Source organism: Lucilia cuprina, chromosome 4 (assembly GCF_022045245.1).
Source record: "Lucilia cuprina isolate Lc7/37 chromosome 4, ASM2204524v1, whole genome shotgun sequence".
Taxonomy (NCBI): Eukaryota; Metazoa; Arthropoda; class Insecta; order Diptera; family Calliphoridae; genus Lucilia; species Lucilia cuprina.
Window position 1 is genome coordinate 41,143,716 of NC_060952.1, and position 13,233 is coordinate 41,156,948.

Below are 13,233 nucleotides of genomic sequence, written 5' to 3' on the forward strand. Positions count from 1 at the left end.
TGTACATAATCATAAAATTTATCATTAATATTCTAAAAACATAAAATAAATAAATGAATGAAAAAAAACTAAGAATTCAAATAATATATTTATTTCTATTACGTTAAACAAAGACATAGATTTTTTTATACAATTTGTCCATCATACAACAAAATAACAGCGCCACATTTAAGCAAATGTTTAAAACTAAATCATTATGATGACGACAATGGTAATAATGATGGTTTGGTGTCTATAGTTTGTGTCTGTGCCATTGTTAGTATAAACATAAATTTTAAATTCTGGCATTTATAAAGTATTTTTTTCTTGTTAGTTTTAATGGAACTATATATGTAGTATTTAGTTATATAAGGTACAATGACATGATAATAAAAAAATAATATGGAATAGAATTATTACAAATTAAATAAAAAAATTTTGGCTTACATTAGTGTAATTATAATTATATAAAGTAATAAAAATATTACTACAATATTAATTAACTAATTAATTTGAATAATTTTTTTAAAAGGTAAATGTTTTATATTTAAATCTTAAATAAATGTAGAAAAAAACTGAAAGCATAGCAGATGGAGAAAGTAGAATATTTTTAAAGATAATTTGTTAAAAACAAAATAGTTTTCAAAAAGCACAACTTTTTTTATGTTAATCATTAACATAATTTTAAAATTTTTATTTTTTACACAAAATTAATAGTTGGTCATTTGCTAGCTCATTTAGATTTTATTTAATTTTTATGTATCCTTTTTTTCTCTGTGAGACCATAAACTCAGTTCCCAAATAAACTAAACATTCCCAAAGTTATTGCAATGTATATTATATGTTTAATTTATTTAATCTCATCGTCAACCGGCAAACATTTTAATAAAATACATTACTTTGTGTGTAGATATGTATGTAAATATTGGCAAGTATATGTTTACAATTTTAAACGAAAAGTATAGAACCCTGCAGATCTGTTGGATACATAGTAACCATTTTTTAAATTGTTCCCTTTTGATTTTTTTGTTTCAACATATATCTGTTAATTATGAAAAATATCGCATATTTGTAATGTGAAGATAAGTGAATTGTTTACTTTACTCATTCCAGATAATCTATCAAAGAACACCACCTCTTTCTTTCTTTTTAAACTTGAGAAAAAAATACAAAAGTGTAAACAGCTGATGTAAAAAACTAATCGCCCCTATCGCCAATAGAAGTGAAATTTTTTTTCCTTAAAATTTTAATTTCTCTCGAAGAGAAAATTGCTTTCGTGAAACTTGTTGTGAACAATTCATTGAGAATAGTCGATTTTGTATAGAACAGCTGTTCAATGTTTACAAAATTCTATCAATAAATTTCACAACAGGGGAATTTGTTTCACGACAAAAATGTTAATGAACAAAAAAAGTGAAAGAGATACAAGCCGAAACGGTTAAAATCGATGGCGCCGGTCAAATTTTGCAAGCCTCGCCGCCGCCGAGTTCTTTCGGATCAAAAGCTAAGGCGGTTTAAACGTAGCCGCTGATAATGATTGGAATTGCGCATGTATTTCGGAAAACAATTTCACCAATTAGAACTGAGTTACCACTATTTTAAATTCTTATTGCAAATTGAAAAGAGTTGCCACACAATATTGTGCTAATATTAAAATAGTGAAAACTACTATAAATCTCGATTTTCTGCAGAAAAAAATTTATTTAAAGACAGGTTTCTACATAACAGACTATTATACAGAGATTTTTATACCCTTCACCTTCGTGAGAAGGGTATATATAAGTTTGTCATTCCGTTTGTAATTTCTATAATATAATTTTCCGACCCTATAAAGTATATATATTCTGGATCCTTATAGGTAGCGGAGATGATTAAGCCATGTCCGTCTGTCTGTCTGTCTGTCCGTCTGTCTGTCTGTATGTTTGTTGAAATCAGTTTTTAGAAGACCCCAGATATCTGCGAGATCCGAATCTTCCATAATTCTATCAGACATACGACCGGCAAGAACGCTATTTAAAATCAGCAAAATCGGTCCATAAATAACGGAGATATGAGCAAAAAACCGAGACAACCTCTGAAAATTTCATATAAAATTTAGATTTTTTATTCATGCTCAGACAGAAACTGCAAAAAACAAAAACAAAATACATAACAATACGGTAAATATTGTTATTGTAATTTGTTTATAAAAGCAAAGCAGAGCAAGAGCAGCAGAGCAAGAGTAGCAGAGCGAGAGCAGCACTAATGTTTTGTTATTGGCTAGAAATATGAAATTAAGTATGTAGAGCCTGGATTATAAGTGAGAACCTATAAAAGGGGACTTTCTGGTACTTTTTCGTTCTTCAAAAGGTATTTTTTGAAATTTCTATAATATTGAACCTAGAAACATGATATTAAGTATGCATGGCCCGGATTAAGTGAGGACCCAAACAAGGGGAGTTTTTGGTACTTTTTCGTTTTTCAAAAGGTACTTTTTGCAATTTCTACAATATTGAACTTAGAAACATGTAATTAAGTATGTATGGCCCGGATTAAGTGAGGACCCATAAAAGGGGACTTTTTCGTTGTTCAAAAGGTACTTTTTGCAATTTCTACAATATTGAACCTAGAAACATGTAATTAAGTATGTATGGCCCGGATTAAGTGAGGACCCATAAAAGGGGACTTTTTGGTACTTTTTCGTTCTTCAAAAGGTACTTTTTGCAATTTCTACAATATTGAACCTAGAAACATGTAATTAAGTATGTATGGCCCGGATTAAGTGAGGACCCATAAAAGGGGACTTCTTGGTACTTTTTCGTTTTTCAAAAGGTAATTTTTGCAATTTCTACGATATTAAACCTAGAAACATGTAATTAAGTATGTATGGCCAGGATTAAGTGAGGACCCATGAAAGGGTACTTTTTGGTACTTTTTCATTCTTCAAAAGGTACTTTTTGAAATTTCTATAATATTGAACCTAGAAACATGTTATTAAGTTCGTATATCCCGGATTAAGTGAGAACCAGTAAAAGGGGACTTCTTGGTACTTTTTCGTTTAAACACATCATGGTGAAGGGTATATAAGATTCGGCACAGCCGAATATAGAACTCTTACTTGTTTAATATAATAAACGCTTATAAGGTCAATTTTTGCAAAAAAAAAAGTTAAATTGAGCGGACAAATAAGCTGCCGCCGATATTTTCTATAATAAGCCGCCGCCGATCTACAATGGTTGCGCCGCCGCAGCCGTTCATTTTGCATTGGCTTGTATCACTGTAGGAAACATCATTTGAAATGATGATTGGCGATAAGGGAGAATATAATACTTTTGACTGATTAATTGTTAGGTGCTCCAACATAATATATAAAGGTATATGTCGACTGCAGGGCTCTCTCCGAAGCAACGTGGGATAACCTGGCATTTTTAGTGTTGGAAAATATTGGCGATTTACTGTAAATGAGAAGAAAATGCTTTAAGAGCGGGTTTTTGAGTTGGTAATCAAATGCCAATTAATAATCAGATTAGTTAATCTAAAAATTATTTGATTCTGATATTAATCCCCTTTGATGTTTTTGAGTGCAAGATTAAACTTCGCAGTGTTGCCATAAACAACAACAGCAAACGTTTTTTTATCAAAACAATGCATATTTTATAAAAAAGAAGACAACTGTAATTGTCTTTCGTCAACTTAATGTATCTCCCAAGCTAGAGCACTCGCTCCAAAGTTTTATCTCTACGTATGTATCTCTTATAAGACAGACTCTTATAAATCTATAAAATCTATATTTGTCATCTTCATGATATCAAAACTGGTTCGCGAGTGGCCGAACATCATAGGTGAAGAGTGTAAAATTTTGAATATAATAAGAATTATTCAATTCTTCTCGGACAAAATGATCATAATTGTCTATATGTTTACTCTCAAGATTAAGTTAGTTACTCTCGACTTTATTCGCACAAAAATGGTAGCAGTTCATTCACGTTATGAATAAGGTAATCTACATTCAAATAATTTTTATAAGGAATCAGTTAAGAAGTTTAGTACTAAAACTTGACACGATTAAGCCGATTTATAAAAGAGTTATAATCAATAGATAGGTATTAACGTCCATTAGCGACTTGAACATTTTCAATTACATTTCAAACATTGACATATAGTTGTCGTCTTAACATGAGTAAGGCTTGATGCGTTTCGTTTAACACAAAGGGGCCAATGTTGTGAATACAATTAAATGAAAATTCACCGAAATAAAATTTTAATGAATCTTAATGTACATACTTTAATAATGTTGAATGTTATGCAAAAATTAAAACAAAAACTAAATAAATAAAAAGAAAACAAGTAGGAAAGTATAGTCGGGCATGGCCGACCATATAATACCCTACACCATGAGTATATTTTTAAAATTTTTACTTTTATAAAATTTTTATTTTTTGTAAAGAAACTTTTATGTTGAATATTACCATAATTTCAAAATATTTAAGCCATTTATTGATAAAAAACTAAAATTTCTAAATGAGGCTTTATATAGGTCAAATATGGGCCGATCCTCGGTAAATTTGGGAAAAGGATATATTTCTAAATAACAGTTAGTTTTGTTGAGTTTCATTGCGATACAAATGGTTACAAGTCAATTTTAGACGTTTAAGTCATTTTTTGAAGGGGAGTTTGTATGGGGGCTAGGGTCAAATATAGGCCGATCCTTACGAAAATCTGCAGTATCATTTATACTTATATAAAACTTATTTGTGCCAATTTTTAGAGAGATAGCAGAATGTTTGACGTAATTATAGCATAAAAAGTTCAAATCGGGAGGTACGGTTGTATGGGGGCTAGGTGAAATAATGGACCGATTTCAACCATTTTCAATAGGCTTCGTCCTTGTGCCAAAAAATATGCTTGGTCCAAATTTCATCAAATTATCTTGAAAATTGCGGCCTGTACCTTGCGCACAACGTTTACATGGACAGCCAGCCGGACAGACGGACATGTCTTAATCGACTCAAAAAATGATTCTGAATCGATCGGTATACTTTAAGGTGGGTATTGGACCAATATTTTTGTATGTTACAAACATCAGCACAAACGTATAATACCCTCCCCACTATAGTGGTGTAGGGTATAAAAAGTAAAAGGCAAGAAACCCAAACTATAGAGGAAAATAAACATACAAATAATGATACATCTTGTCTGCATAAATATTTATGTATGTATCCAAAACTAACATACTACACGTATGTATATGAATGGTCTGTAACTAAATATCTTGTAATTATAAAAAATCAAGTTTTTTTTGAGCAGTAAAAAGGGCTGGACAAAACATAATGTTTCTTTTTTAGTATCAGTACAATATAAATTACGATACACATTTCGAAATATTTGTGTGTACATTATGATGTACTATTTATTTAAACAAAAAAAAACTTAAGAAAATTTAAGGAAAACTTAGTATTATTATCTAATAAATGTTTATTCAAATTTTGTGTGTGTTAAAGTTTAATAAAAAACGATCATAAAAACGATTACGAATGTTTGATGTCATTTTACAATTTTTCAAATAAATTTTACAGGTCTTATTCATAATAATTTATCACAGGTTTATAAGACAATTTTTCATACAAAACTTGTTCAATAAACCTTTAATAAATTGTTATGAATAAGGGAACACAAAATTTAATGGAATAAAAACATATATATTAAATGCTCTATAGAAATTTTTATATTCCTTAATTAAGTTTTTTTTTCATATTTAAGATATGAGACGGCGCTTACAGCCGAACGGCTCTTTACTTTAGGCGAACTGGCCAAAAGCGGTTAAAGAACACTTCTTCAATATATACTGGACACATTGAAAGGTTATACACAATCACCAGACGTGCCTAATCGCATACCAGACACAGAATATGTCGGAAACTTTGAAACGCGGAAAATTAGAGCAAATACCAGTAGGAATCCGTTGTCACACGGAATGCTCTAAATTGGGGTATAAAGTGGGGTTCCATATTTAGGATTCAGTAGCAGAAATATATATCACCGTTTACCAAATCATAACACAAGCTTCCACGCAAAAGTACGAGCAGTAACGGAATGCGTAAATTGAATTAGAATAAGTATGGCGCCCATAGCGCTTATTATATTTACCAGAAGGCAATTAGGGCGGTATCAGGAGATAGAACTAAATCTAAGAGCGTATTGGATTGTTAGAAAGCTTTAACTGAATACTCTCACATCATATGGGTACCAGCTCACCCGAGAGTAGTCGCTAACGAAAGGTCGAATGTAATATCATTAAAGGAAAGGGAGCTCCAGGCAGATAACCTGACAAACGCAAAAGCATTCGACGCAACAAAAGCTGAACTAAAAATATGGGTAAGAGAATCCCATAAGACCTCTTAGAATAATAAAACAGTGGGTAGAACCACGAAAATCCTATGGGTTGACCCTGATGAGAGCAAGACGAAAAATCTTCTCTGAGTGGACACACAGGAACATTTATGCAAAATTAGACGTGCGTTTTTAGACGTATGTAGAGCATGTGGAGAGGGCAGTGAAACTCTGGAATACTTTCTGCCAGGCACTCGTCGAAGTTAGATGCAAGTATCTTTGAAGTAATGTTATTCCGGAATCAGTGACTAACACTGATTGGATGGTTCTTAGGAATTACGTTCAGGAAACAAAGTTTCTGAACACAGAAAAATAATTCATTCAGTTCCTTTTGCCATGATAAAGAGCGCAAAACAGGTCCGATAGGTGTATTTTTTCGGATTTGATGTAGTATACATCCTCCCATCAACATAACCCTAAGTATGTTTTTAGTTAATCTAAAACAAAAATATTAGTTGCAACAATAAAAGTTTAAATGTTTTGTATAAATATTTAGTTTTAAAACAACGGTTTTTGAGATATGACTCTTTAGTTGCAACTTGTCAGTGAGCGATATGTGTATATTTCATTCATAATGTGTCGTTTTAATTATAAAGAAATATTTTATTTAAACTATGAGTTATAATGATAATATTTGTACCAAGAATTGTAATTGAGAGTAGATAAAGCGTAGATAAAATTGTTGATTTAAATAAAAATTATCTTTAATTAAATAAATTTTGACATAAACATGCACACATATACATGTATAAGAGTGTTTTTAACACAGTGTATTTATTAATGTTCTTATAAATTTAAGAATTCTATTACAGAATTGAAATTTTATATAGATTTTAGGAATTAAATAAGTTTTATTGTTCATTTATGTTTTCTCATATATATGCTACCATTTTGAATCTCTTAATAACAAGTAGGAAAGTATAGTCTGGTATGGCCGACCATATGATACCCTACACCAGTCAGTATGTTAAAAATGACAATAAAAAACTAGATTTTCTACAAGAGGGCTCAAATGCGGGTACCCCAACCCCTATAAATTTATTGGCATATCCTTATACATTTTGGAATTTATGTCTACTTTAAAGTTATTTATGTAGAGCTTTGATATTTAAATCATTTTTTGAAATGGACTTGGTATGGGGGCTAGGGTCAAATAAAATTCGATCATTACTAAAATTGGCACTTTCGTTTAAACTTCTATAAAACTAAGATTTGCCGCTTTTTCTTAACATAATAGTAAGCCCAAAATGCAAAAAAAAATACCGATTTCAAACATTTTCAAAATCGTTCGTCAAAAAGAAGAATAGGTTCCAACTTGTCAAATTATCTGAAAAATTGCGACCTGTATCGGGCGAACAAGCTTTACACGGACACACAGACGGACGGACATAGCTAAATCGACAAGCGCACCATTATAGTGTAGGGTATAAAAATGGCCAAATGTTGAGTTATTAGACATTAAAATTATTACAGCAAACAAAATATACAAATAGGATTTTTGAAAAATATACAGTACATTCTCAAAAATAGTTGTTTATACAAATTGTATTGTCTAATTAGCGATTTTTAGATGCATTATAAAGCAATATAAATTAAACAGTCATTACTTAATCGTTGGCGATCAAAAGCCAATTAATAATCAGATAACTTATCTGATTATTTATAAAAGTAAATTAATTCTGATGAAATTAATCCCTTTAACTTTGCAGTTTTGTCAAACAAAACAACATAAAAGTCACTGTATCAAAAACAATGAGTTTATTATAAAAAAGTAGAAGACAACTCCAAGTGTAATATGAAAAACACAGAAAACTTAAATTTGTGTTTTAAAGTGTCTACAATTTGTACTAATCTAGAATTAAAACATTTTACTGTTTAATTTTACAAAAAACTCTATTAATTTTTTCAGCTATTTATACAATTACATTTCTTGTTTAAATTTAAACCACCTACATTGGGCGCTTAAGCTAGCAAAAAAAAATAACAAATTGAGTACTTAAAAACACCTTTCCAGAATTAATTTAAATTTAATCCTTAACCCTTCACGTAAAGGTTGGCCCTTAACCCATATGTATACGTACGTTGTCAACATCATTGTTTGTAAAATTTAAAAAGTTCGTGGCTTTTTTTATAGTAACAAATATTTTAAATAGCCCAGCAAAAATAAAACGAAGTACTTCTAAAAGTATAACATTTATCACCACTTCAAAAGTAACACTAAGTGAATTTGTTTACTCTCTGTGGAAGTGTTGTTTATTGACTTTCAAAGAAGGTATACTTTTTCGTACTGGATTTTTTGAATTAAACTTATTTTATTTTAGAGTTGATAATGCATGAATAATATTATTTAAGTATTCTATAATACTACAAGTTTACTTCCTAATAACTTCCAAAAAAGAACATCAAAATGACTATAGATGCAGTAAATTTGGAATCAAATAAAAAGAATTTTAGACGTTTAAGACATTTTTTGAAGGGTGGTTGGTATGGGGGCTAAGGTCAAATAAGGGCCGATCCTTACGAAAATCTGCAGTGTCATTTATACTTATATAAAACTTATTTGTGCCAATTTTTAAAGAGATAATAGAATATTTGACGTAATTATGGCATAAAAAGGTCAAATCGGGAGGTACGGTTGTATGGGGGCTAGGTGGAATAATGGACCGATTTCAACCATTTTCAATAGGCTTCGTCCTATTTGGGGGCTAGGGTCAAATAAGGGCCGATCCTTACGAAAATCTGCAGTGTCATTTATACTTATGTAAAACTTATTTGTGCCAATTTTTAGAGAGATAATAGAATATTTGACGTAATTATGGCATAAAAAGTTCAATCGGGGGCTAGGTGAAATAATGGACCGATTTCAACCATTTTCAATAGGCTTCGTCCCTGTGCCAAAAAACATGCTTGGTCCATATTTCATCAAATTATCTTGAAAATTGCGGCCTGTACCTTGCGCACATGGTTTACATGGACAGCCAGCCATGTCTTAATCGACTCAAAAAATGATTCTGAATCGATCGGTATACTTTAAAGTATTGGACCAATATTTTTGTATGTTACAAACATCAGCACAAACGTATAATACCCTCTCCACTATAGTGGTGTAGGGTATAACTAGAAAACACTTGTTCGTTGGCAATTAGAGCAGCAGGCTCTACCAATTACTAGAAACTTTAACAGATATATATTTACAAATTTAGTAAGTTAGAAATTTTCAATATATCAAAACTTTCGCCTAAGAGTTCAAAATTATTTTTTGCATGTAAACTGCTAAAAACAATTATAAAAATATTTATATTTCTTTTTTAATTTCACCGTAAAACAATAACATTTTAAAAATTGTTGTTAAATTTCTCCTTAAAACATTGATATACATATGTATAAAAAAACATTAATAAAATATTAACAAATAAACCGGAAATGATTATGACAAATGTTTTCTTAAAAACAAGAAATGATTTACTGCAAAAGAAAACAAAATTTTGGATTTAATAGAAGATATGTATATGTAATACAAAGTTTAACATGATATTTGAAAATTTTAAATGGAAAACCCAATTGGAATTCATTTATTTAAGATTATTTTCTATACTTTAAAAAGTTGTTATTATTATTTTTCTTAGAAACATGTAAACTAACAGCTGTTTTACATGCATCTTTAAGTTGACAACACTGTCACAACACAACAGGGAATCAAATAAGAATATGTAAAAAGGGAAATATTATGAAGAGGAGAAAGAGAATGAGGGGAAATGTTAAATATGGCAAAAATGCTGTATACAAATACGAATTTTATTGATTTTTCAAATGAAGATTGACATCAGTGCAAAAAACCAACGAAATGTATATTTTTTACATTCATTACATTAAATTTGTATTATTTTATAAATAATACAAGGTTTTAATTCTATGCATTTAACTCAAGAATTTAATACAACCTCCTACATACTTAAATATTGACAAAAAAAAACATATTAAATGCTTACATACATACCTTAAATTTGTTAAGCTGCGTAGGTCTTTATTAAAAATCGTCTTCCTTTGCAGTTTGAAAGAACAAATACGTTCTTAATTATATTTCTTTTATTGTTATAAAATATTTATTGTTTATTTAGTGAAACACTTGAAACAATATAGAGCTGTTAATGTTAAACATTTTTTTCCCCAATACACCACCCCTCCCTTAAAACAGTAAACAATTTAGTTGCTACTTATTTTTCACTTAGCCACAGATTGTACCCCTTTTTTAGCGAACATTATGATTATTTAATTTTCGTTTTATCAGTAAAAATATTATTCACACATTATTATTTCACTTTTTTGTGACCAATATTTCTAATTTGAGTGATTACACGTAATTTTTTGATAGTTTAGTTAAATTTTTGATTTTATTCTGATAAAAAAAGAATTACTTTTTTCGTTCACTGCGGCGCTGTGTATACAACAGTCAGACATATATGTAAGTATGTATGTATGGCACTGTAATTCCAATACGACACTGTTAACTTTTTTTTCGTTTATTTCTCTCCGCTAAATAGATGTTTACTAAAAGACAATTGACAGAAGACTATTTTATGTTTTTCTTTCGACCGCTTATTCGTTAGGAAATATTTTATGTTGCTGCAGTGTTGTATTTATAGTAAAAGGGAAATTTTAGTAGGATGGATTTTTTTAATGTTAATTTAATGAACACTGTGCTACTGAGAGAAGATGGTAGGAAATAGATTAAAATAAATGATTTTTAAAATTCCAATATTCATACATGAAGGTTCTATGCATACATATCCAATATATCATCCAAATGCTTTTTTTTTTGCTGATTTTCAATAGCAAACTTCTTGGAGGTATGTTTAATAATTTTATCCCTAAGATTAGGTGGAGATTAGAAACAGAAAAACAAACTTATAAACAAATAAATATATTGTAATATTATAGACAATATAGTATAAAATGTTTAATAACTTGTAACAAATATTATACATATTTAATTTGTATTATAATATAAAAATCGTATCGACCTTGCCATCCCTGAATTTGATGATCTTCGTAGTGTAATCACAAAATGAAAACAAAACAACAGTGAATACAACATCTACAAAATCCACATACTATTGTTTTTATTGTAGAAATTAAAACTGTCAATTTTTTAGGTGATTTTTTTGTTTTTGAGTTACGAACTGTCAACATTCGCCTGTTGTTTTTGTAACTTTTACGATTGAACAGATAATAAGCTGAGCATATGAGGTCACTTTATTAAAAAGCTTCTGATCTTGTTTATCAATAATCGACCGGTATCTCTCATCTTAAAAAGATGTTTATCAACAGTGGCCGGGATTTTGCGTTTTATTTGTTAACAATTTCACTGATTTTCACTACACAAAGAGGATGTTGCGATGCCCAACCCTTTAAGTATGAAACTAAGGAATTTGAGGTGCCTCTGGATCATTTTAATTTTGCTATAAATACAACCTTCAAATTGCGCTACTTGTACAATGACTCGTACATTGATAAACAAAGTGGAAAAACGCCATTGTTCTTTTATACAGGCAACGAAGGTGACATTGAATCGTTTGCACAAAATACAGGTTTTATGTGGGAACTGGCTAAAGACAATCGGGCCTGTGTAGTGTTTGCTGAGCATCGTTACTATGGCAAGTCATTGCCTTTTGGTAATTCAACATTCAATGATTCGAAAAATTATGGTTATTTAAGTGTGGAACAAGCTTTAGAGGATTATGCGCTGTTAATAGCAGATCTGCAGCAAAAGTTTAACTATGCTCCTGTCATAGCATTTGGCGGTTCGTATGGTGGCATGCTGTCCGCCTGGTTTCGTATGAAGTATCCACATTTGGTGCAGGGTGCCTTGGCAGCATCCGCCCCCATAAGACAATTTAATGGCATGACTTCATGTGATATTTTTGCAAAAATTACCACGTCGGTCTTTGCTAGCACTTATAAAAATCGCACCTGTAGTGCTAATATTAAAAAGTCGTGGGATTTATTTAAGCAAATGGCCTCCACAGATGAGGGCAAAAAGAAATTAAACACTGAATTCTTGTTTTGTAATCCAATTAAAACTGAAGCCGATTTGGACAAGTTTTTTGATTATTTGGAAGATGTTTATGGTAGTCTTGCCATGGTTAACTATCCTTATAGCAATGATTTCTTAAGTCCTTTACCAGCTTATCCGGTAAGACAGTTTTGTTCATATTTACAAAATCTGCAGACGGGAGACAGTCTATTTGAGTCTATGAAGAAAGCTATAAATGTATATTTCAATTTTACTGGCTCTGCCAGTTGTCTTGACTACAAATCTGCCTTTGATCCTGCCTCTATAGGCGGCGATGCCTGGGAGATACAAACCTGTAATCAAATGGTTATGCCCATGTGCAATACTCCCGACACAATGTTCCGCGTAAAAGAATGGAATTTCAAAAAGGATGCTGAAAAATGTGTTAGTAAATATCATATTGAACCGAAATTAAATGATATTACTATACGTTATGGAGGTCGCAATCTGCGTGACACTTCGAATATTATATTTAGTAATGGTCTACTGGATCCTTGGAGTGGTGGTGGTGTTTTGCAAACAGATAATCCTTATATCTATATAATTATAATACCCGAAGGGGCTCATCACTTGGATTTGAGATCGAGCAATCATAATGATCCGCCTTCGGTGGTTCAGGCACGTGTACATGAATCGGCAATAATTAAGAAATGGATTGATGATTTTCATTGGTAAATTTTAGTGTAGTAATATGTAAATTATTTATACTTTTATTAAAAAGAAAAATTATAATCGTACATATGTGTAATGTAAAATAAATCTATATTCTTATAAATAAAGCGATTTAAATAATAATAAAAATGGGGAGATGT

At 30.5% G+C, this 13,233-nt stretch overlaps 2 protein-coding genes across 2 annotated transcripts in view; one reads left to right on the forward strand and one right to left on the reverse strand.

The window, feature by feature from the left end:
- The window catches only part of LOC111678274 (adenomatous polyposis coli protein), a 34,054-nt gene extending 23,134 nt beyond the window's left edge, over positions 1-10,920 (reverse strand). The window contains exon 1 of the mRNA XM_023439568.2: positions 10,346-10,920. The gene's annotated coding sequence lies outside the window, so the exon portion shown is untranslated. The remainder of the gene's footprint in view (positions 1-10,345) is intronic.
- Positions 10,921-11,534: 614 nt separating this feature from the next.
- LOC111678255 (lysosomal Pro-X carboxypeptidase) lies at positions 11,535-13,228 on the forward strand. The gene has a single exon (XM_023439542.2). It carries the CDS (start codon positions 11,663-11,665, stop codon positions 13,094-13,096), a length of 1,434 nt encoding a protein of 477 aa, XP_023295310.2. The 5' UTR covers positions 11,535-11,662; the 3' UTR covers positions 13,097-13,228.
- The last annotated feature ends 5 nt before the right edge of the window (positions 13,229-13,233 follow it).